We start from the raw sequence: 24402 nt of genomic DNA, 5'->3' as shown, positions 1-24402 counted from the left end.
TTGGACAATCAGAACAGAAGTGAGAGAGATCTTGTTATTTAGTGGCTTTTTGGATGGTAAGGAACCCACCACTTCGTTCATGTGGAGGACTTTATGATTAATTCTTACATCTTTACTTAGGGGTACTTCCTGTGCTTAAGAGGGGCCATTTGTATGCAGTGAGTCTCTATTATGCTAGTTTCTATGTAAAGAGAACATTGCCGCATGTGTTTGTCATTAGCTATACTGATGATACAGCAAACTTCCCAAAAGCCTCAAAGATTATAAGATCCAAAGATCAGTTAGATTCAATCTGGCAAAAAAAGTTCTGATCCCATTCATTAATGTTTTTAGTTGATAAACTTCCATTATTGTTATATGTGAAAAATCAAATGGATCACACAGATCTTTTTCTTTTGGCAGTCTAACTCTATGTTACGATCACTGCACTTGAGATTTGTACAGTGCTCAGTCTAGTTAACTGTATTCACCTCCTCCACCTGTGGTTGTTGAAGTAAGCTAGCTGTCTTGCCTTCAGCTCCGACTTCTTTAGTCTGAAAAATAAAACATAAGTATCAAACTCCACATAGTATGATGAGCTGCCATCGCTTCTAAATTCAGAATCTTAGCAAACTGTTTCTGGCTGCACATTGATGCCAACATGTGCAAGGTAATAGTCACACAATATCCCAGATGCAGCCAAGCCACGGAGGACTACATGGTACCTACACCAAGGGCTCCTATGCACCCAACACTAAAAGGAGCATTGCTTCTGTTGGCGACCCTGTTTGCTAAACCTGAGGATTGATGACATCAGTGTTTATCTGCACATTAGTACGTCTGTCAGCTAAGGTTCTGCTTGTGCTTTTGATGCCAGTGGGTTAGGGCAGACCTGCAAATCAAAACATATTTCTTTGTTTCTTAATCCCCCGCCTGCACACAGATGTTATCTCACAGCAGGAATGTGGCTGGGCATGTATAGACCCTGCCCCTATAGCCTACCAATGATCTTACAAATCAATTACTTCCTTTATCAAACCCGATAACTGGGGGATTATCCACCAAGCTGGGTTCCCCAAGAAAGCAGATTTCTTATGTCACCAGGAAACATATTATAATTCCCTTAGAGGGAGTAAAGAAAACAATAGTCCAAGCAGATAAAGAGGGTCAATAGGTCACAGCGGAGGAAAGGTTAGATGGTGTACCCCTCACCTTAGTATATATGTATGCCCCCAACTTACAGCTAATGGACTTTTTCGGACTACCTGCTGAACAACTGGTGAAGTCAATACCTTCACAGCCATATGAGGAGGCGGCTTCAGTTGTATAGCTGGCTCATCCATCGACAACTAGATGTTGTAATTTGAAGTCTAGCTCATTCACTGTGTATATGTGACGTGAGACCCATCTACTGACTCATCAATATTCTTTATATTTGTCTGTACACGACATACGCAAAAGAATACACAATCTCCTAATAAATACTGGAACAGAGGAGTTAGAAAGAATATTATTGAATACATGGGTAGAATCATTCTTGATCATAAATATTTGCTTCTTACTGGGAAATGGGGGAAGCCATTTACATGTGGTCTTACGAACAAGTTACTTACCTTTGGTAATTCCATATCTGGCATAGACTATGGGCCAGATGTACAAAGCCATTTTATATTTCTTAACGGTCCAAATCGCTATTTCGGGCAATTAAGAAATGTAAAATGGGCTTTTGAGATGTACGCAAAGCCCTTTAGGGAATCGCAAATTTCGACCCAACAGAAATCGCAATTTGCGATCCTCTGAATAGGAAATCACAAATAGGGATTACCTATTTGTGGTTCCTATTCAGATGTACAAAGCATTTCCTAAATGTGAATTGGGCATTTGGGAAATGCAATTACCAAGTCGATGGTAACCATGTGCAATTTAAAAAAGGCACCCCATAATGCTTTTTTTTTAATTGCAATAGTGCAAACATATGCCCTTTGGGCAAATGTGTGCTCTATATGTGCACCACTATTTTTTGGGTGCATTTTGGAGGGCCTTTTGCCCATAGCCATCCTTGGTTTTGCATTTCCCAAATAGGTAATCCTAATAGGAAATTGCTCTTTGGGAAATGAAAAAACGGCCCATTGTCACAAATGACATGGGATTTCTTATTTGCGATTTCTTAATAGTGATTCCTACAATGTAGGAATTGCTATTAGGAAATCGGTATCTTGGTACATAGCATTTTGCATTTCCTAAATAGCAATTTCTGTGAAGTTGCAATTTAGGAAATACAACATTCCATCTACGTACACCTGGCCCTATATCTTGCCGCAGATTCATTACCTTAGAATATCCCCAGGTATCAGACAGGATCCAGAAGATTTCAGAGCACTACACCTATGCTCCAGTAGGTGGCGCTGTACGCTTCTACATTGGTGTCATTCCTGCCAATGATGCCATGAAAGGACGTGTGCGGTACCTATACAGGCGCCACCTCGGTGCACTGATGTCAGTAACTTTTAGGACTTTGCGGAGTGAGGATGGGATGGTCTACTACAAAAGGAGCTCCAGATGCTAAGTAACTCCTTTCTCTGATAGAGATATCTAGCCGCAGGTTTCTTAGCTTAGTTTAGATACCCAAGCAATACCTCCCCGGAAGTGGGTCTGCAAATCCGATTAGAATAAAAAGTCCTGTAGGACCGAGCGGGCAAAGTGCCGGTCATGGCGGACCTGACTGTCAGGCAGTAATGTTTTGTGAATGTATGTCACTGCCTGACCAATGCTCAGGAGAGGAACGCCGCACTAACGATTGCTTGTAGCTTTGGCTCTGGTAGTGTGATCCTGCAGTACCTGATGTTAATGCACAAGATGATCCATTGCAAGGTGGTCCGCTTCAGCGCAGCCTTCTGTTTTTTGGCTTCAACATAGCCGATGAAGAGTTGATCATCCACCCAGAACTCTTTTGTGCAATCAAGGTAGAACGACAATGCTCTTTTTGGGTCCAGGCAGTGGAGGTGGAGCAAAGAACGTAGACAGTGTAATGCTATGGCCTACATGGAAGGAATGACATCTTTCGAAAGGAAGGAGGCATGTGGCCAGAGTATGAGTTTGTCTGGGTAAAAGGAGGTGTAGGGAGGGTGCACAGGCAGCCTGAAATTCACTTATCCTCTTGGCCAATGGAATGGCCACTAAAAAGGCATTTTAATGGTCAGCAGCCGAAGAGGGCAATTGTGCGAAGGTTCGAATGACACACACATCACAAAGTGAGAACAGGGTTGACTTCCCACTGAGGCATGATAAATGGCATGTGGAGAAACATGTGCTACAGACTTTCAAGGAGCCTGGCTGCAACAGGGGATTTAAAAAGAGACGGTCAGTCAGGCAACCACAGAAATGCAGAGACTACAGACAGACACCCTTTAACAGTGCCAATAGCAGAAACCTGATGGGCCAAAGACAGGGCAAACAAAAGAATCTTGGATAAACATGCAGAAAGGGAAACACATCATGACACAAGCATATCCCAAAGGCAGGCAAATACCGACTCGGAGGAGGAATACCTGGCTGTTCGAATAACATCAGACTTCGGGCGGAAGGTTGAAAGCTGTCACCGCTCAATCTCCATAACCCTGCTCTGTTGCTGTGACAGAAAATCATCCTGAAGAGGCAGCCTCACTGGAGGATCAATGATTACGGTCACCAGTTCAGATTACCAAACTATCAGTGCCTAATCCAGAGCCACAAGAATGGCTTGAGCCCAATTGTTCCAGATCGTTTTAAGAACTCTGGGCAAGAGTGGTATTGTCAGAAAGACGAAGAGGAGGCAGCAGCTCCACTCGAGTCGAAAAGCATCTTCGAGCGAGAGACACCTTGAAAAATCCAGCATGCACAATAGCTGAGACTGAGAGTGGTGGAGAACAGTTCTAACCAAGAGTCGCCCCACTGCTGAAAGAGACTTTTCACCACCTCCAAAGGGAGGCACCATTTGTGTTCCGCTAGGTATCTTTGGATGAGTTTGGGCACTGTGGCGTTCAGGGATCCTGCCAGATGTTGAACCACCAGGAAAATGCCCTGACGTTACAGCCATGTCCAGAGGCGCAGGGCCTCTTGACATTAGATCCATAACCCCACCCGTCCTGTTTGTTGCAGTAACACAGTACAGTGGTGTTGTCCTTGAAATCTTGCACTCACCTTCACTCGATCGAAGGGGGAAAGGCTATTAATGCCAACCGAATTGCGTGAAGCTCCAACTGGTTTATGTGGAGCTCAGACTGCGCCAGAGTTCTTATATCTCCTCCTCTACCAGATGACCGCATGAGCCCAGGAGTTATGCATCTGTCATTATCGTTAGATCTGGTTGAGGAAGGGAAAACAGTCTGCCACTGACCCAATCGCAGCTCTTTAGCCACCACTGTAGATATTTTGCAGTTCCCTCCGAGAACTGGACCAGGTCAGATAGATTCCTCTGATGTTGCACCCATTGGGCATACAGGGTCCACTGCAAGGCCCACCTATGCCAGCTGCCATATGTCACCAGCAGGATACAGGAGGCTACGAGGCCCAACAGCCTCAGAGTCAGTCTCACCAATATCCAGGATAGAGGCTGAAACATCAGAATCAGAGCCTGAATTTCGTTGACTCTCCGCTGAAATTCCACTCTCTAGAATAGCTCCAGTGAAAGGGAGCATCTGAGAAGGAGTCAGGTGTGACTTCAGCATGCTTACAGTGAACCCCAGGGAGTGCAGGATGTTTGCCATAGTCTTAATGTGGGTGACAACTACCTGGGGCAAGCCAGACTTCAACAGCCACTCATCGAGGTAGGGGGAAGACTGAATCTCCCGACCTCCGCAGATGAGGTGCGACACTGCCATCATCTTGGTGAACACTTGAGTGGTGCTGGTAAGGCCAAAAGGGAGCACAGCAAAGTGAAAGTGCTCTTGGCCAACCATGAACCGCAGACAGAATCTGTAGGCCAGCAGGATATGGATGTGAAAATATGCGTCCTGTAAGTCCAACATTGCCATCCGGTTTCCCGGGTCTAGGGCAGACAAAACGTGGACGAGTGTGAGCATTTTGAACTTCTCCTTTTTCAGGAAGAGGTTGAGAAGGAGTAGATCCAGGATAGGACAAAGTCCTCCATCATTCTTTGAGACCAAAAACTAGTGGGAATAACAAATACAACCTACTTCTGATGCAGGCACCCTCTCTATGGCTCCCTTGGCCAAGAGAACCCGCACATCTTGATGGAGCAAGGAGAGATGGTCCTCCATCACCCGATAGTAAGTGGGTGGCATAAGTGGTGGGGTTGTCACAAAGGGAAGGGAGTAGCCCTTTTGAACTATCTGAAGTGCCCAACGGACTGACGTTATTGACTGCCAGCTAGGGAGGGGATGATGTATCCTGCCTCCAACTGGATACCCATGATGGTCTGAGGGATGACTAAAGAGGCTTGCAGTCAGCAGCTGCCTGGGGGTGGTGGATTGACCTGACCGCTGGCTGTCTGTCCCACATGGTCTATGGCCATGAAAAGGCTGGGAAGCTTGCTGCCCATGGTGGCTGGGAGAGTATGGGTGCTGCTGGGGACCCCTTCTGTGGCAACGAAAGGGGTGGAAGGTGGACTATGCCCCTTAGACCAGCCCAAAGTCATGGACATAGCCCTGCTGTCCTTGAAGCACTCCAGCCCTAAATCTGCCTTGTCTCCAAAAAAGGTGAGAGCCATCAAAAGGGAAGGCTACACATCCCCTAAAAAGCCAGATGTGCTCTGCCAGGTGTGGCGCCACAGGGCCACTGATGATGAAATCAATCAATCCAGCAAGTCGGTCCTATCAAGTCCACATTGGATGGTGAATTTAGCTGCACCCCTCTCATCAGCAACAGCATGAAAAAGTATGGCCCAGGCCTTCTCTGGGACCATATGCAGCACTTGCACAACTGAAGCCCATAGTTTATGGGAATAACAGCCCAATAGGCATGCTGTGTTCACTGACCGCAGTGCCAGGCTGGTGGAAGAGCACATTCTGTTAACAAAAGTGTATGCCCTATCTGTTGGAGTGGTAGGGAATGCACCACGGTGGAGCATCAAGATCTCTGGAGTGGAGTGCTAGGTAAGGAAACTGGGATCCCCAGAAGTGGGGTGATGGTGGCGGGTAATTGTCCTATTCACAGGAGCCCCTGTGCAGGGCTTGCACAAGGGCCCAAGTAGGATGTCCGTAAAGCTTTATTGAATACGAAGGGTTCTGAGGGTGTGACTCCCGGCTGAAGCACCTCCGTCAAGACATTAGTCTTGACTGTCACTGAGGGTAGTCTAAGGTCCAGGACCTCAGCCACCCTGTGCACTACCATTGCAAGCATCCACAGTAGGAGAGGGAACCAGGCCAGTGTCAGGTGAGGTGTCATACCAGTTGTCCTGTTTCTCAACTGGTTCATCTCCATAAGGATCCATACACCCCTCCCAAACGTCTCCCTCACCAGCCCTATGGAAGAATGTCCTTGGTCAGAGCCTGAAGCAGCATCAGATGATGCCCATCCAGCTCTGTGCCGGAGTCAGGAATGACAATGGGACGGCAATGTTTAGGGGCATCTGCAGCGCTGGGGGCATTGGCCCTGGAGCGGGCTCTGAGGAAGGTCTCAATTTCGGTCTCTCTGTGGCTCCGCTCTGGTTCCAGTGAGGGATTCCTCAAGCCTGACTGATGCTGAGGGGGAACCCATGCCCTTGGAGACCAAAGACGCTCCAGAGGGGCCAGACATCCAAAGATGAAGCGAATGGCCTCTTAAAGTTCTTTTAGTTGTGAGATGGTCACTCCAGCTCTGGAAAAAGTGGGGAAGCGCGGAGAAGACCCGGGATCAGGCTCTGCTGACTAATGGGGCCTGGAGTGGTGATACTCCCTCATCTTGTCAGATGACTTTGATGAACACAGTGACATCAAACAGCATTTGAGCTTCTTCGCGTTCTTGTGTTTGTGAGACTTCCCCAATTACTTTGAATGTGACGATGAATGTCTGAAGGGGCTCAACGAACGGTCTCGGGTTCTCGCAAGCGAACGGGACCTCGAGTGTCATGGAGTCGACAGACATCGGGCAGCAAGGAGCTTGAGGGATCACTTACTCAGTTCCTTACACATGGTCAGATTCACTTTTTTTTAAAGCACAGAGAGATTAAGTGATTTGCCCAAAATCACAGATTGTTGAGCTGACGCCGGGACTCAAACCTGGTTCTCCAGTTCCAAAGTCAGCACCTCTGGACTTAATACCACATTCTCTCCCTGAAGAAAAAGACAGGTTAGAGACGGAATCAGGTAACATGAGCACAGAATGGGAGGTGTTTAGGGTGGTGGTGACAGGGGCATACAGTGAGGAAGTGTCAGTCTCGAACAGGAAAACAAATAAATGGCCACAACATGATGGAAAAAATTAACCAGATTGTGAGGGTGCTTCTTTTTTTGTTTAACAACAACAATATCCAACTTTGGGAGTTTGTGTTTGTAAAATAGAGACCTTTGCTATGCAGGCGCATCTGACATGGCCTTCCACGGAGCAGCTGTAGCGGCGGCTTCTATGAAGGCTCAAAGATGTCCGCTTGGCAGGCGGAAGTCTCTAAATATGAGAGGCTGCGGTCCACGAGGACAGCGGAGTACATCCTTCCATTGCTTTGGGGAATGGAAGACAACCTTCCAGGGTTTAAATACGGGCCAAAATTGCAACATTGTGGGTGCTCTCACAGCTTGCACTCTACTTCCCCGAACACTTTGTGGAACACTCAATCACTCACCCTTTTGTGTATTTTACTATAGCAAATTTATCTTGTAGAACTGCTGTAGTGATAGCGGGTGTTTGGAAAAGGGAAAGTCTACAAATTGTGCCACTGAGGATTTGAATGTTGCATATGCATTTGAAATCTATTTTCAAAATTAATTTGCTGTTCCCTTTGGAAAATGAATGGTGTGCTGACTCTAGAATGCTAGGGTTATGTTATGGTGTGTTTGATTGTTAAATGGGCACAGGATATCAAATGAAGTGGGTTGAAAGTTTCTACCATTTATCTGTATTTCTGCTGTGCAGAAGGTGTCCCGGAAGGAGAATTATCCCGGACACAAACAGAGGGAAAATGTGTTTGTTCTCTTCAAAGATGGATTTTTACTACTTACTGGGAAAGTAGTCAATTGTTAATTGTACTCACTTCATCCTCCGGCGGTAGCTGAGGCAAGCCATCTGCATTTTCTTCAGCTGAAACTTCCTCAGTCTGAAAATAAGAGATTACAATCAAAAGCAAGACCAGAGGAGATGCCTCCAACACTTTTCCTACAGCGGCCAACAAACATCAGTTTCTGAACTGCTTCTCTCGCGACCTGAGCATTGCATGTGACACTGTTGACTAATACATTTTCTGTAGTCTGTGGCCATAATCTTTGTTGAGGGATTAAGGTTCTGGTTCCTGTCAGTAGACAGCCAGCAATGGACCTACACTGGTAAAATTATGGCTTCTTCTGCCATGCTGTCCTGCAGAGTTCCACTTATCACTGCACAGAGACACTGTAGTATAAAACACACTGCGATGATGCAAAGAATCGCTTCATAAAATGTCTTCAAGTTACAAGGGCCACATGTACGTACGCTAGAAAGTGTGATTTCCTAATTGTAATTCCATGCGAATCTTAATTAAGAAATCACAATTTCAAATATATGAAAGTCCACTGAGTTTCTTTTGCGATTCCCGGTGGGTCGCAAATAGACCTACCTCATGAATATTAATGAGGTAGGTCGCAATTTGCGACCCATTGGGAATCGCAAAAATCATAGAGATCGTGGCCTGCTGGGCTCAGCAGACCACCATGTCTATGATTGCTTTTAAATAAAGCAAATTATTATTATTATTTTTTTAAACGGAGCCCCTGTTCCTTAAAGGCAAATGGGATGCAATTAAAGAGAAAAAAAAATAAACGTTTCAGTTTCATTTTTTCTTAAAAAACGTTTTTGCATGCATGCACACCCTTGGGGACCCTTTCCCATTTCCGAATGAGTTACCACAATTTGAGATTGGTGCTAACTGAGATTGTTTTGCAACCACATTCATGGTCACAAAACAATCATATATACCACTGCGAGTCACTATTACGAAGAGACGCCCTTGGCACGCCCCTTCCTAATAGTGAGTTGCAAACCCATTTTGCGATTCGGTAAATAGGTTACCGAATTGCAAATTGAGGTTTGTATATTGAAAATGCTTTTTTTTGGTTGCAAACGGCCCTGTTCTGTGAATCGGGCAGTTTGCGACCATGAAAAAGCTGGAAAGATCTGGCTCTTAATAATAATAACAATCTTCTTAGATAGTTTGCATCATACATGTATTCTGAGTGCTAGATGTTCTGCCTGCACAAGCGGTTTTACCCCACACCACCCCCTTGCATGCAAAAACCCTTGGTTAACGCCAGACCGAGGAGTCTAAAATAATACATTGGAAAACAAGGGTCGTAGAAATGGCACAGCGGCTGGTAGACAAGAAGTGTCCTAAAAAAGGTTCTTTCATTGAAATAAAATTAAGCAAGTCTGGAAGAAATCTTGAAACCTAGGTAGAAATTTAAGACATTCCATTGATTTCCAAACTAATTGTAACCTTAGTCTGCATTACCATTTTATTTTCCTTTAAATAAAGAGGGGCAACTTCGTAGATTAGCTAAGAGTTAACTTCATTGATGCCGGAAACCTTACTTCGTAAAGCCAGGGATCTCTTTATATTTAATTGTATTTAGAATGAGCAGATCTTTGTGGCACCAGTTGCCTTCCTCCAGGGCCTTGTGTGTGACTTCCAACTAATCCAAGGTTACTTTAAAGCCCATAAATATTACATGAAAACTGTACTACAGATTGGAAACCAATCAAACATGAACATGCATTTGTAGAGACGTTTGCCTCACATAAACTCAAATCTGACTTCCACATGCAGGATTTTCAATATTAACTGTAACTGCAGTTGTTTCTCCATAATGTTTTCAATGCAGTCGCGGCTGCTGACTGGAAGTGGCGGGGGTGGGGGCGGTGCACAAATCAGAGGTGTGGTGGGCAGTAAAGAAAAAAAATAATAAACTTACATGCCCCTCCGCTATCCGCCGCTCCTGCTCCAGCCGCCTTGCGTCTTCTTCCCTCCCCACCCAATCACGACGCTTCTCTCATGCTGTTACACAGCATGAAAGAAGTACCGCGATTGGCCTGAAAGGGCAGAAATGCCACTTAGGGAGGGATTGGGGCGCTGGGCTTAGTCTCCACCCAGCTGTAAAATACAGCCGGGTGGAGAGTTTCCCTCTTTCAACAGCAGTGGGCATCAGCTCTTTTATTAAGGGTGAATCCTGTAATACTACTCCCAACATGACTATTTACCCAGCCACTGCTCAAGCCTTCTTTCCCTCCATTTTTTACTGTCCACTTTTATAGTACAATTGTTCAGTCATTGCTCAGATTTAAGCAAAAAAGAGAATCAAAGAGAGAGGGTGCGGGGAAGGCCTAGGAAGTAGGCTGAATTGAAAGAGGCACCCTATTAGTTCATAAACGGCTTATCTATAAAATATAATGCACCAATTTGAAGTTAGATGGACAGTGTTCTGTGATCTTAGGTATCACAATGAATGATGACGGACCATTTGAATATGTTCTACGCATATGTTGTAGCATCATAAACTCTGTTAGAAATGGGGTATATAGTTGCTAGAGGTTTGTATGTATCCCAAGTAGGGAACCTCACTATAGTCAGGGTAGGGAGTCACACACCTAAGATAATCCTTGGTAGCTTGCATGAGCAGGCAGGCTTATCTCAAAGGCACTGTTTAACGTATTTGGACACTCACACACAGTAACACAGTGAAAACACTACAAAGGACTCAACACCTGTTTGGAAAAATAGCCAATATTTATCTGACTGAAACAAGACCACAACTACAAAAATCCAACATACGCAAGTAACAATATCACTTTTTTAGAGGTTTCAAGGAGTCTTAATCCATAGGAATCAATGGTTGTATCTTTTTAGGACAAAGTACCCGAGATGCGTCAAAAGCGAAGGCAATGCGGGCCGCAGGCAAGGTAAGGTGCCGAAAAGTAAAGCGATGCATCAGTTCCTTACTGTGCAGGGCAAAGCGATGCATCAGTTCCTTACTGAGAAGGGGAGGTGATGCGTCCATTCTTTCCTTGCAGGAGAGGTGATGCGTCGGTTCCTTCCTCGCAGGAAAGGGGATGCGTTGATTTCTGGACACACAGCATCGGTTCCTTACTGCGGTGCGGGAGTCAATGAGAAATTGATGCCCCGGTAACGATGGGTATAAAATCCAGACTTACTGTGTTGATGGAGCCACAGGAAACAGGCACTGTGTTGATTCTGCAGCACCGGGAACAGGCGCTGCATCGCTTTTTCTGCCACGGCGCACCATTGCGTGGATTTTCTCCTTCAGGTCACCAGCTTACACTTCCAAGGGCCTATGGACTGGAGTTTGCACCACATGGCAAGTCAGCAATCTGAGCAGAAGTACCCAGTACCCAGGCAGTGGCAGGTGAAATCTTTGATTTTACTGAGACTTCTTAACATGAAGCAAGCACAGATTAAGCCCTTGGAGAACCTTGGAAAGCAGGATGTAGAAAGCAAAGTCTAGTCCATTCACTCCCAGGACAGAAGCAGCAAGCAGCAGGCCAGCACAACAAAGCAACACGCAGTGTGGCAGTCCCTCCTATGGCATCCAGCTCTTCTGCCTGGCAGAATGGCCTCAGTCCAGAAGTGTTCAAATTTTAGGGGTCATTAGTCCAGTACTTATAACCATTTCTGTCTTAGAAGTAGGCAGATTTCAAAGAGAAATCTTTGTAGTGCATAAGACCCTGCCTTTTCTGCCATGCCCCCAGAGACACTCCAGGGGTTGGAGACTGCTTTGTATGAGGACAGGCACAGCCCTATTCAGGTGTAAGTTGCAGCTCCTTCCACCACTCTAGCTCAGGAAGACCTATCAGCCTGGTGATGGGCCATCAGGATATGTAGGGTGCACCTCAACTCCCTTTGTGTAACTGTCTAGAGCGAATACACAAACAGCCCAACTGTCATCCTGACCCTGACGTGTATTCCGCAGACAAGAACAGGCACAGAATGGTTAAGCAAGAAAATACCCACTTTATAAAAGTGGCATTTTCAAACTTACAATTTAAAATCCAGCTTCACCAAAGGATGTATTTTTAAATTGTGAGTTCAGGGACGCCAAACTCCATATCTCTATCTGCTCCCAATGGGACATTACACTTAAAATATATTTCAAGGCAATCCCCATGTTATCCTATGGAAGAGATAGGTCTTGCAATAGTGAAAACGGAATTTAGCAGTATGTCACTATTAGTACACGTAAAACACACCAGAACATGCCATACCTTTTAAATACACTGCACCCTCCTCATGGGGCTGCCTCGGGCATACTTTAGGAGTGACTTACGTGTAGTAGAAGGGAAGGTTTGGGCCTGCAAGTGGGTGCACTTTCCAGGTCGAAATGACAGTTTAAAACTGTGCAAATAGGCACTAAATTGGCAGACCTGAGACACGCTTGCAGGGCTACTCATGTGGGTGGAACAATCAGTGCTGCAGGCCAAAATAGTAGCATTTGATTTGCAGGCCCTGGGCACACCTGGTGCACTATACTAGGGACTTAATGGTAAATAAAATATGCCAATCATGGATAAACCAATCACCAATATCATTTAGATGGAGAGCACTTGCACTTTTGCACTGGTCAGCAGTGGTAAAGTGTCCACAGTCCTAAAGCCAGCAACAAAACAAATTCAGCACAAGATCAAAAACAGGAGGTCAGAAGCCAAAAAGACAGGGGAAACCATGCCAAGAGCTGACAGGTCTAAAAAACGTATTTTACGTTATAGACCAACAGTTAACATCTTTTTAGTGAAGGACAGAAGAAAAGTGTTGACATAGTAATTAAGAAACCTAACAAGCCAGACAATTTTGCAAAGTACTAGGAATATGGCATTCAGAATCGTGCTTATCTTGCAATAATAGAGATAACCACTGCTGATGATTTTTAATTTACACCCGATTTTATAAGTATGACAGATATGTATGTGACCCAAAAATATGCATTTCATTTAGAAAATTCACTCTCAATGCTCAGAGTCACTTGTATTGCATCCACTATGGTAGTTTTGTAAACTTGCAACTTACCTGTTCATGTGCAGTTACTAGAGGTATAAAGCTTTCCTCTGGAATAGGTTCTATGTCTGTGAACTAGGAAAAGGGAGGAGAGAAATATTATTATAGAAAGCATAACATATATGTCACATACCCTCATGTGGTGAAGATTCTTGTGAATGTAGTAGTTGGTCATGGTTGGTTCATAGCACATCACAGTACTCATCCTCAGCTGCTAGTAATACAGTAACCACCCTCAGCTAGTTTCAGCAGCGATCGGAAGGTCATGAAATCTAAAGTATTATTTGATATGCAAGATGTGGCCTCCAAAAGTAGGCTCTGTTGAAGTCTTACCTGCTGTACCTTATGGTGGACATGTAGAAGATAGCCTTTGTATTCGGCAGGTAAAAACAACTCCTGTATTTGGGGTTCCAATAGATCCATATATGTTTAATAAAATTCTGCCAGCAAACTAGCAGATCAGAAGTCTTCCCTTAAGCTATGGCCAGAATAGCTTCTATGATCTCTGCTAGTATAACTAGGGCATCAAAGTCTTGCCTCTGCTCTTGGGTAAGTGTAATCAACCAAGCTGAGAGGACATGATGCCTCCAACGTTCAGCATCAAGTGTATCAACACTGGACTATAACCATCAGTAGTCAACAAACATTAAATATGAGATATGGAAATAAGCTATTGTTCCTTCACCCTGTTCCAAGTTTTACATATTCCTTTAATCAATTAGATGCATTCTCACTCGTAAGGATTCAGGTGACTACTGAAGGAGTTCATGTTTGCAGTTGCTCACAGGGGTGTTGAAAGACAATGCGTTATGTATGGTTTGGACAGCTACCACACAGGATGTGCCCCGGCTAATGAGTGTGGGGCTGGTTATAGGCAGAAAAGAAGAGGCATTGATTTGGCTGTGTTTAGCGACATGCCATAAACCGATGTCCAGACAGAACCATGCTCTAACAATCCCTGATGAAGTGTGAAAGGCTGGAAGCTGCACAGAGCCTGCCTGCCAGGGAAGGTCTGGGGAGCATAAAGCAGTGTATGAGCCACACAGTAAGCTCTTCATGGGATGAATCTCTACAGGGACACTACAAGAAGGAGATACTTCTCTACACTACAATAGCAAGTGTAAGACCTGGCATCCTGGGCGTGGTTTACCCTAACTTTTTGCCCTCTGACCTCCTGTTTTTCTGACCCGTTTCTGCTGACTTTTAGGATTCGGGGCCCTTTACCACTGCTGACCAGTGCTACAGTGCAGGTGCTTTATACTTGCACTTTATAAATATGGTAACATTGCCTTCTCCAAAACTGGAATATTTAATTTACTTGTAAATCCCTAGTAAAGCACACTAAATGTGCCCACAGCCAATAAATTAAAAGCTACTAGTGGGCCTGCAGCACTGATTGTGCCACCCACTACAGTAGCCTTTCAAACATGTCTCAGGCCTGCCATTGCAGTGTCTGTGCGTGCAGTTTTAAACTGCCATTTCGATCTGGCAACTGTACAACTTGCCAGGCCGAAACCTTCCTTTTTATTACATGTAAATTGCTCCTAAGGTAGGCCCTAGTTAGCCCCAAGGGCAGGGTGCAGTGTATTTAAAAAGTTGGACATGTACTTTTAAGTTTAACATGTCCAGATATTGCAAAGCTCTTAAATTCGTTTTTCACTATTGCAATGTTTATCTTCCCCATAGGATAGCATTGGGATTACCTTAAAACATATTTTAAGTGTAATTTCGAATTGATAAGAGGTGAAGTTGGATTTAAAATTGTAAGTTGGAAAACGTCACTTTTAGTAAATTGGCATTTTCTTACTTCCATCATTCTGTGCCTCTGCCTGTCTCTAAATACATGTTTGGCGTAGATAACAGCTGGGCCTTGTGCATTTCCTCTAGACAGTCACACAATGGGAGCCTAGGTGTGACTTAATGGGCCTTAAAGACCCATTAACTGGCTTGATGGGGGGGAGCTTACCACTGCCTCACTTACACCTGAATAGGGCTGTGCTTCTCCTCACACAAAGGGCTGGCTGCATAACCTCCTGTAGAGTGTCTGGAGCAAGGGAGGGCAGGACAGGGACCTTGTGGACTTCAAAGGAAGGCATGGAAGTTTCTCCCACTTTCCAGAACCATGGTACCAAAGTATAAATACTGGACCCCAAACCCTACCAAATCAGATCTCTACTGGAACAAAGGACACTCTGCCAGGAAGAAGGACTGCTGTAGTGCCTGGAGGGACTGCCACTCTGCAACTGTATTTCTGTGTTGGTCTACTATTTGCTGTACTGTAGGAGGGACAGTCACTTTGCTGTTTGCTCTGCTGTGTTGGCCTGCTTCCTGCTGCTTATCTCCTGCAGTGAGAAGGACTGGACTTGCTCTCTACATCCTTGCATCCAAGAGTATCCAAGGGCTTGCTGGCTTTCCACCATTCTTCTTCAGTCTCAGGGACACTGAACACTGTTTGCAAGTCTCCTGGTGCTGCTGGACTGTGCCAACTGTGATCCCTAGCCTTGGGAGAGGTGCTCCTCTCCAGTCTTGGGCCTCAGGGGTAGGTTCAGCAGCTACAAACTTCAAAAAGTGATGCATTGCACCAAGTGCATCAGAAAAATCAACGCATTGTGTCCTCTCCATTGACGCATTGCTCCAAAGGTACTGTATTAGTGGACGCTGCGTGGGTTCTGTAGCCAACCTCCCCTCCATCGGGGTCAGCCTGGATTTTGGATTTGCGCCTGTCCCTCGCGTCCTCAGGGGGTGATCACAGGTTAATTTAGGATGTGTATCTGACTTACCATGACCAGGATTGTGGTCCCTATTTGGACAGGATGTATACCTCTGCCAACTAGAGATCCAATTTCTAACAGGAAGCATAAAACCTGCAGATAAATTTATACCTGTGTATGTGTGCATGCGTAGGTTAGAAATTACGTTCTGCTTTTCCTCGTGTTGTATAAATCAAGATACATCCCAAAATTGTCTCTGTCATGCAGATCGAAAGTCGTTTGTCTAACGATCTGCACATCTGAATATAATAAAGCTATTGAGCAGTCCCATAAATACAGTTGGTAGAATGGGCTCCCTACCTCACTCTATAAATACATCATATGTATTTGTTCCAGTCCTTTAGTAATTCAGTATACCACAAAGACCACTACTGTCCCAGAAATCTGGTGTTACACTATAGGTCCTAAAAAAAAAAGAAAAAAAGAAACCTTAGGTCATGAGCACCGTATTGCCCAATTTCACTGTCAAATGTTGAGCAGAAACTTTATGCAAAGCTGCATGCTAGCCGGATCAACTCCATATTGCCTAATTTTGTTTCAGTGGAACAATATGGCGATGTTCCTGATCAAGGTACCTCTGATCATTCTAACCTGATTGGTACGCTTCTAGACGTTGCCCAAGCGGATATCATTGGCTACTACTTGCTTGCTCTTTAGTGCCCCCAATATTTTCCTTGTTACCACAGTTCTCAGAAGTCATGAAGGCAATTGCAAGATTAGAAAGTGAATGGGATGTTAAGAACCATGTTTACTTTCTGTACCTTTTACTCCTGCCCTTCCTCTAACCACACATTAGCAAATTACTTGGATAAGGACAGGACAAGGGGACAACCTTATGATGACATCAGTGGGCCAAGTATTGCATGATCTCACTTCTGCTACCCTTGACCTTTTGGTAAACTGCCCATGTGTCCAATCTCTCAAGATTTCTTTGGTGCTATTTCACGATTTCCTGCACTTGAACTATGTAGCGTTTCTAATACATTTATTTCAGCATTAAGCAGAGTTGCCACTTTAGGTATTGGTGGACTCTTTTAAGATTGGTGGAATCACAACTATACTTAAAAAGCAGAACCTCAGGGATGGCCAACACCGAGGTGCAGCTGACATGCCATTTCCCACTCTCAGTAACTCAGACCACCATCTTTCATCTCATCTGCAGGCCTCCCGGGTAGAACAAGGGCTTCATTGACGAAGTCTCAGGCTGCCTTACCACCTCGTCCATCCGACATGTCCACACCAACGTCTTGGGTGACTTAAAAAACAAAACAAGGGACACCGTCCTCAATCTCAATGACACTCAGTGTGATACAGCACGTCACACAAACAAAACACTTCAAATGCCACATCGTCAACCTTGTCTTTTCAACATCACCCACAATCCAGTGCAAACAAAATATATTCTTGGATTGCACTGACCACTTTGACATCCCCATCTTTGTGCTCCATATTCTACCAAAAAAGATAACCAATGTGAAGACCAATCCTTCACAGACTTCAGCATAAACAAACTAACCATTGAACTCATCTCTCACCCAATAAATTCCACCTCCAGTCCCAGCACCCTTCAACAACAATTTCAGCAGGTTTTTTGAAAATGTATGTCAACATCCAGGCCCCAATTAAAACATGTAAATGCAAGCCAAAGCCTTCGGCAGGTATCAAACAGGTTCAAGATGATAACAAAAGGAGTTGATCAAGTATACAATAGAAAATTGATCCTGGCTGCTGTTGATGCTTGAACATTGTACCTAAAAATAGGAACACCTTTTTGAACAGGCAAGTAACTTTGTGTTCATGGACCATCAGGGGCATTAATGTGATAAATGCTAAACCTGATGTGATGAAGTGTTTAAAATAATTCAATATCATATGCCTTCAAGAGACACTGACACAAATTTTACTTCCCATGCCAAGGTACAATGAGTTCTTCATTCAGCAAAGATTTTTCAATATGAAGGCCAATGCCTCGGAACGAGTCACAAGTAACCAAAGACCTGCAAAGAAAAAGGAAACAACGCGATCTTTCTGGCTTTGATGCACAATATAATTGCAAATCATCCTAATGTAATATGGTTACTGACAGGCTAACTCAAATCTATTATTCAGAGATGCTGATTCAATATGGCAGGAATACAGTGATTCATACTGGAAAATCCCTCCAAAAGAAATCAAATTCCAGAAAAAAGATGAGAAGGGTGAAGCCTTGGCTAGAACATGAACAACCCTGGGCTTACGCTTACTAAGTTGACAATTCCCTGTACATCAGCTTGCTGCCTATACCCATATTTCCCCCCCCAAAGGTTGACAACTCTGGACTATACGTGGGTTTCTACTGTGGAGTTCTATCAAATTACTGAGTTCAAGGTAATTTCAACCTTGAAAGTGATCACGCCTGGCCGAAAATCACTTTACTCTACTATGGAGGCACTTACAGTAGGCAACACTTTATTGGCAATCAAACCAAAATGGAGCCAATCAAAAAGTTGAAATGGTAAACCTCCAAATTTGAAACCTGGAATAGCGTGTTGAATTCATGCACAGAGGAATAAAGCAGAGTAGGAAACAAATATTTTTGCACCCCACTGACACATGCAAAGTTTTTATCTAAATTGAAGGGGAAATTTAACTTGAATGAGCCATCACGCCTATTGTGATGGCAACATGGAATGCTTCAAGCCCGCCACAAAGAAATTAGCAATTTGAAACAAAACAAGGCCATGATATCCCTGAAGAATGGCAACATTGATAACACATTAAAAGAGAAAATAAAACAAATAAGAACTTTTTATAGGAAAAAACATTAGGAATAAAAAAAATGAAAGGAAGAGAAACAATGAATTAAGCTACATTAAGCTGCAAAGTTAAAAGATTCAAAGAAATTCTGTGTCTTGGTCAATCAGTCAGCATCAAGCAGCTATTTTCAAACTAGCACATTCACAATAGGCAGATATAATATTATTGCTTTACAGAAACAGTCAGACTGTAAATTCAACTCCATACAGCTGAAGGGGATCTGTCCCACTCATAAAAAGGGCCCTCTAACATGCCAGACAATTTCCATATTTAACCTTGCTTGAAGTGGAAGGGAAGTGCTTTGCCAAATTACTTCATAAAGAACTGGAACAATGGGCAACAGAGAAACATCTAATACATATTTTGCCGACAGGCTTCCAGAAAGGCTGCAGGTTTGAAGATAATTTACAAACCTTAGCGATATTCATGGACCAGGCAATGAGGAATGAAAAGGGATGTCTATCATATGTCATCTCTCTAGATCTTTCTAGATATTGCAACAGGTTTTGACAACATTGACACAAGCAAATCATGGGCTAAAATGATTAAACAGGAAATAATTTCTCTCTTATTAAGAGCTATAATGAGTATCTACACCAACACCTGAGTCAAAACCAAACTGCCATCAAAGACATCAAAAATCCACACCAATAAAGGACTGAAATAAGGCAGCATTTTAGCCCCTCTACTATTTAACCTTTTTTTGGTAGGAATCTATAACACCTTTGCCTTAGCAAAAGCTTGTCCCCCGAATATGGCAAGTCAAAAGATGAACATTTTACAAAATGCAGATAACACAATCGTATTAGATCAGACAGCAATTGGATTGCAAAGGGCACTGAATGAACTAGCTACATATAGCAACATCAATAAATAATCTAAAACCATTAGATCATAAATGGCTTACCTATAAAACATAATGCACCAATCTGAAGTTAGATGGACAGTGTTCTGTGATCCTAGGTATCACAATGGATGATGACGGACCATTTGAATAAGTTCTATGCATATGTTGTAGCATCATACACGCCGTTAGAAACAGGGCATATAGTTGCCAGTGGTTTTTATGTATCCCAAGTAGGGAACCTCACTCTAGTCAGGGTAAAGGAGTCACACACCTAAGATAACCCCTGATCAACCCCTTGGTAGTTTGCACGAGCAGGCAGGCTTATCTCAAAGGCACTGTGTAAAGTATTTGTACACTCACACACAGTAACACAGTGAAAACACCACAAAGGACTAAACACCTGTTTGGAAAAATAGGCAATATTTATCTGACTGAAAAAGACCACAATGACAAAAATCCAACATACTCAAGTAACAATAGCACTTTTTAGAGGTTTCAATGAGTCTTTAATCCATATGAATCAATGGTTGTATCTTTTTAGCACAAAGTGCTTGAGATGCGTCAAAAACAAAGACAATGTGGCCGCAGGCAAGGTAAGGTGCCGAAAAGTAAATCGATGCATCAGTTCATTACTGCGCAGGGCAAAGCAATGCATCAGTTCCTTACTGAGCAGGGAAGGAGATGCGACCATTCTTTCCTTGCAGGATAGGTGATGCGTCGGTTCCTTCCTCGCAGGAAAGGTGATGCGTTGATTTCTGGACACACAGCATCGGTTCCTTACTGCGGTGCGGGGGTCAATGAGAAATTTATGCCCCGGGGACGATGGGTAGAAAATCCAGATGTGCTGTGTTGATGGAGCTGCAGGAAACAGGCACTGCGTTGATTCTGCAGCCGCGGGACAGGCGCTGCATCGCTTTTTCGGCCACGGCGCACCAGTGAGTGGATTTTCTCCTTCAGGTCATCAGCTTACACTTCCAAGGGCCCAGGGACTGGAGTTGTCACCACATGGCAAGTCAGGACTCTAAGCAGAAGTACCCAGTACCCAGGCACTGGCAGGTGAGATTTTTGATGTCCCTGAGACTTCTTAACAGGAAGAAAGCACATATTAAGCCCTTGGAGAACCTTGGAAAGCACGACGTAGAAAGCAAAGTCCAGTCCATTCACTCCCAGGACAGAAGCAGCAAGCAGCAGGCCAGCACAACAAAGCAACAAGCAGTGTGGCAGTCCTTCCTATGGCATCCAGCTCTTCTGCCTGGCAGAATGTCCTCAGTCCAGAAGTGTTCAAATTTGAGGGGTCATTAGCCCAGTACTTATAACCATTTCTGTCTTAGAAGTAGGAAAACTTCAAAGAGAAATCTTTGTAGTGCACAATACCCTGCCTTTTCTGCCCTGGTCCCAGACACACTCCTGGGGGTTGGAGACTGCTTTGTGTGAGGACAGGCACAGCCCTATTCAGGTGCAAGTCGCAGCTCCTTCCACCACTCTAGCTCAGGAAGACCCATCAGCCTGGTGATGGGCCATCAGGTTATGTAGGGTGCACCTCAACTCCCTTTCTGTAACTGTCTAGAGTGAATACACAAACAGCCCAACTTTCATTCTGACCCTGACGTGTATTCCACAGACAGGAAGAGGCACAGAATAGTTAAGCAAGAAAATACCCACTTTGTAAAAGTGGCATTTTCAAACTTACAATTTAAAATCCAACTTCACCAAAAGATGTATTTTCAAATTGTGAGTTCAGGGACCCCAAACTCCACATCTCTATCTGCTCCCAATGGGAAATGACACTTAAAATATATTTCAAAGCAATCCCCATGTTATCCTATGGGAGAGAGAGGTATTGCAATAGTGAAAACTGAATTTAGCAGTATTTCACTATCAGTACACGTAAAACACACCAGAACATGCCATACTTTTTAAATACAGTGCGCCCTCCTCATGGGGCTGCCTCGGGCCTACTTTAGGAGTGACTTACTTGTAGTAGAAGGGAAGGTTGGGGCCTGGCAAGTGGATGCACTTGCCAAGTTGAAATGACAGTTTAAAACTGCGCATGTAGGCACTGAAATGGCAGACCTTAGACACGTTTGCAGGGCTACTCATATGGGTGGCACAATCAGTGCTGCAGGCCCAGTAGTAGCATTTGATTTGCAGGCCCTGGGCACACCGGTGCACTATACTAGGGACTTACTGGTAAATCAAATATGCCAATCATAGATAAACCAATCACCAATATAATTTAGACAGAGAGCACTTGCACTTTAGCACTGGTCAGCAGTGGTAAAGTGCCCAGAGTCCTAAAGCCAGAAAATGTTTTTTTGCACAAGATCAAAAACAGGAGGTCAGAAGCCAAAAAGACAGAGGAAACCATGCCAAGAGCTGACAGGTCTAAAAAACATATTATACGTTATAGACCAACAGTTAACATCTTTTTAGTGAAGGACAGAAGAAAAGTGTTGACATAGTAATTAAGAAACCTAACAAGCCAGACAATTACGCAGAGTACTAGGAATACGGCATTCAGAATTGTGCTTATCTTGCAATAATAGAGATAGCCACTGCTGATGATTTTAAATTTACACCCGATTTTATAAGTATAAGAGAAATGTATGTGACCCAAAAAATGCATTTCATTTAGAAAATTCCCTCTCAATGCTCAGAGTCACTTGTATTGCATCCACTATGGTAGTTTTGTAAACTTGCAACTTACCTCATGTGCAGTTACTAGAGGTACAAAGCTTTCCTCTGGAATAGGTTCAATGTCTGTGAACTGAGAAAAGGGAAGAGAGACATATTATTATAGAAACCATAACATATATGTCACATACCCTCATGTGGTGAAGATTCTTGTGAATGTAGTAGTTGGTCATGTTTGGTTAATAGCACATCACAGTACCGATCCTCAGCTGCTAGTAATACAGTAACCACTCTCAGCTAGTTTCAGTAGCTATCTAAAGGTCATGAAATCTAAAGTAACATCTTATATGCAAGATGTTGTCTCCTAAAGTAGGCTCTGTTCAAGTCTTACCTGCTGTACCTTATGGTGCACCTGTAGAAGATAGCCTTTGTATTTGGCAGATAAAAACAACTCCTGTATTTGGGGTTCCAATAGGTCCATATATGTTTAATAACATTCTGCCAGCAAACTAGCAGATCACAAGTCTTCCCTTAAGCTATGGCCATAATAAATTCTATGATCTCTGCTAGTGAAAGCAGGGCATCAAAGTCTTGCCTCTGCTCTTGGGGGCAGTGTAATGAATCAAGCTGAGAGGACATGATGTCTCCGATTTTCAGCATCAAGTTTATCAACACTGGACTACAACCATCAGTAGTCAACAAACATTAAATATGAGATATGGAAATAAGCTATTGTTCCTTCACCCTGTTCCAAGTTTCACATATTTCTTTAATCAATTAGATGCATTCTCACTAGTAAGGATTCAGGTGACTACTGAAGGAGTTCATGTTTGCAGTTGCTCACAGGGGTGTTGAAAGACAATGTGTTATGTATGGTTTGGACAGCTACCACACGGCATGTGCCCCGGCTAATGAGTGAGGGGCTGGTTATAGGCAGAAAAGAAGAGGTATTGATTTGGCTATGTTTAGGGACACGCCATAAACTGATGTCCAGCCAGAACCATGCTCTAACAATCCCTGATGAAGTGTGAATGGCTGGAAGCTGCACAGAGCCTGCCTGCCAGGGAAGGTCTGGGGAGCATAAAGCAGTGTATGGGCCACACAGTAAGCTCTTCATGGGATGAATCTCTACAGGGACACTACAAGAAGGAGATACTTCTCTACACTACAATAGCAAGTGTTAGACCTGGCATCCTGGGCGTGGTTTACCCTAACGTTTTGCCCTCTGAGCTCCTGTTTTTCTGACTCGTTTCTGCTGACTTTTAGGATTCGGGGCACTTTACCACTGCTGACCAGTGCTACAGTGCAAGTGCTTTGTACTTGCACTTTATAAATATGGTAACATTGCCTTCTCCACAATTGGAATATTTCATTTAATTGTAAATCCCTAGTAAAGCACACTAAATGTGCCCAGGGCCCAAAAATAAAAAGCCACTAGTGGGCCTGCAGCACTGATTGTGCCACCCACTACAGTAGCCTTTCAAACATGTCTCAGGCCTGCCATTGCAGTGTCTCTGCGTGCAGTTTTAAACTGCCATTTCGACCTGGCAACTGTACAACTTGCCAGGCCAAAACCTTCCTTTTTATTATATGTAAGTTGCCCTTAAGGTAGGCTCTAGTTAGCTCCAAGGGCAGGGTGCAGTGTATTTAAAAAGTTGGACATGTACTTTTAAGTTTAACATGTCCAGATATTGCAAAGCTCTTAAATTATTTTTTCAGTATTGCAAGGTTTATCTTCCCCATACGTTAGCATTGGGATTACCCTAAAACATATTTTATGTGTAATTTCCAATTCATAAGGGGCAGACCTATGGTGTCCCTGGACTAACAATTTAAAATCACAACTTATAGTGAAGTTGGATTTAAAATTGTAAGTCGATAAATGCCACTTTTAGTGAGTTGGCATTTTCTTACTTTAACCATTCTTTGCCTCTGCCTGTCTCAATACATGTCTGAGGTAGATGACAGCTGGGCCTTGTGCATTTCCTCTAGACAGTCACACAATGGGAGCTTAGGTGTGACTTAATGGGCCTTAAAGACCCATTAACTGCCATGATGGGGGGGAGCTTACCACTGCCTCACTTACACATGAATAGGGTTGTGCTTCTCCTCACACAAAGGGCTGGCTGCATGACCTCCTGTAGAGTGTCTGGAGCAAGGGAGGGCAGGACAGGGACCTTGTGGACTTCAAAGGAAGGCCTGGAACTTTC

General features: G+C 43.9%; 1 protein-coding gene across 3 annotated transcripts in view; it reads right to left on the bottom strand.

Moving 5' to 3' along the window:
* The window catches only part of TEX55 (testis expressed 55), a 404270-nt gene that overhangs the window by 271792 nt on the left and 108076 nt on the right, over positions 1–24402 (bottom strand). For all 3 annotated transcript variants that reach the window (XM_069202663.1, XM_069202664.1, XM_069202665.1), the window contains exons 4-7: positions 22266–22325; positions 13157–13219; positions 8144–8206; positions 471–533 (exon numbers count right to left, since the gene is read on the bottom strand). In XM_069202663.1, the coding sequence (XP_069058764.1) occupies positions 471–533; positions 8144–8206; positions 13157–13219; positions 22266–22325 (249 nt within the window). The remainder of the gene's footprint in view (positions 1–470; positions 534–8143; positions 8207–13156; positions 13220–22265; positions 22326–24402) is intronic.

Source organism: Pleurodeles waltl, chromosome 8 (assembly GCF_031143425.1).
Source record: "Pleurodeles waltl isolate 20211129_DDA chromosome 8, aPleWal1.hap1.20221129, whole genome shotgun sequence".
Classification (NCBI taxonomy): domain Eukaryota; kingdom Metazoa; phylum Chordata; class Amphibia; order Caudata; family Salamandridae; genus Pleurodeles; species Pleurodeles waltl.
This window is presented reverse-complemented; position numbering and strand designations above follow the sequence as displayed.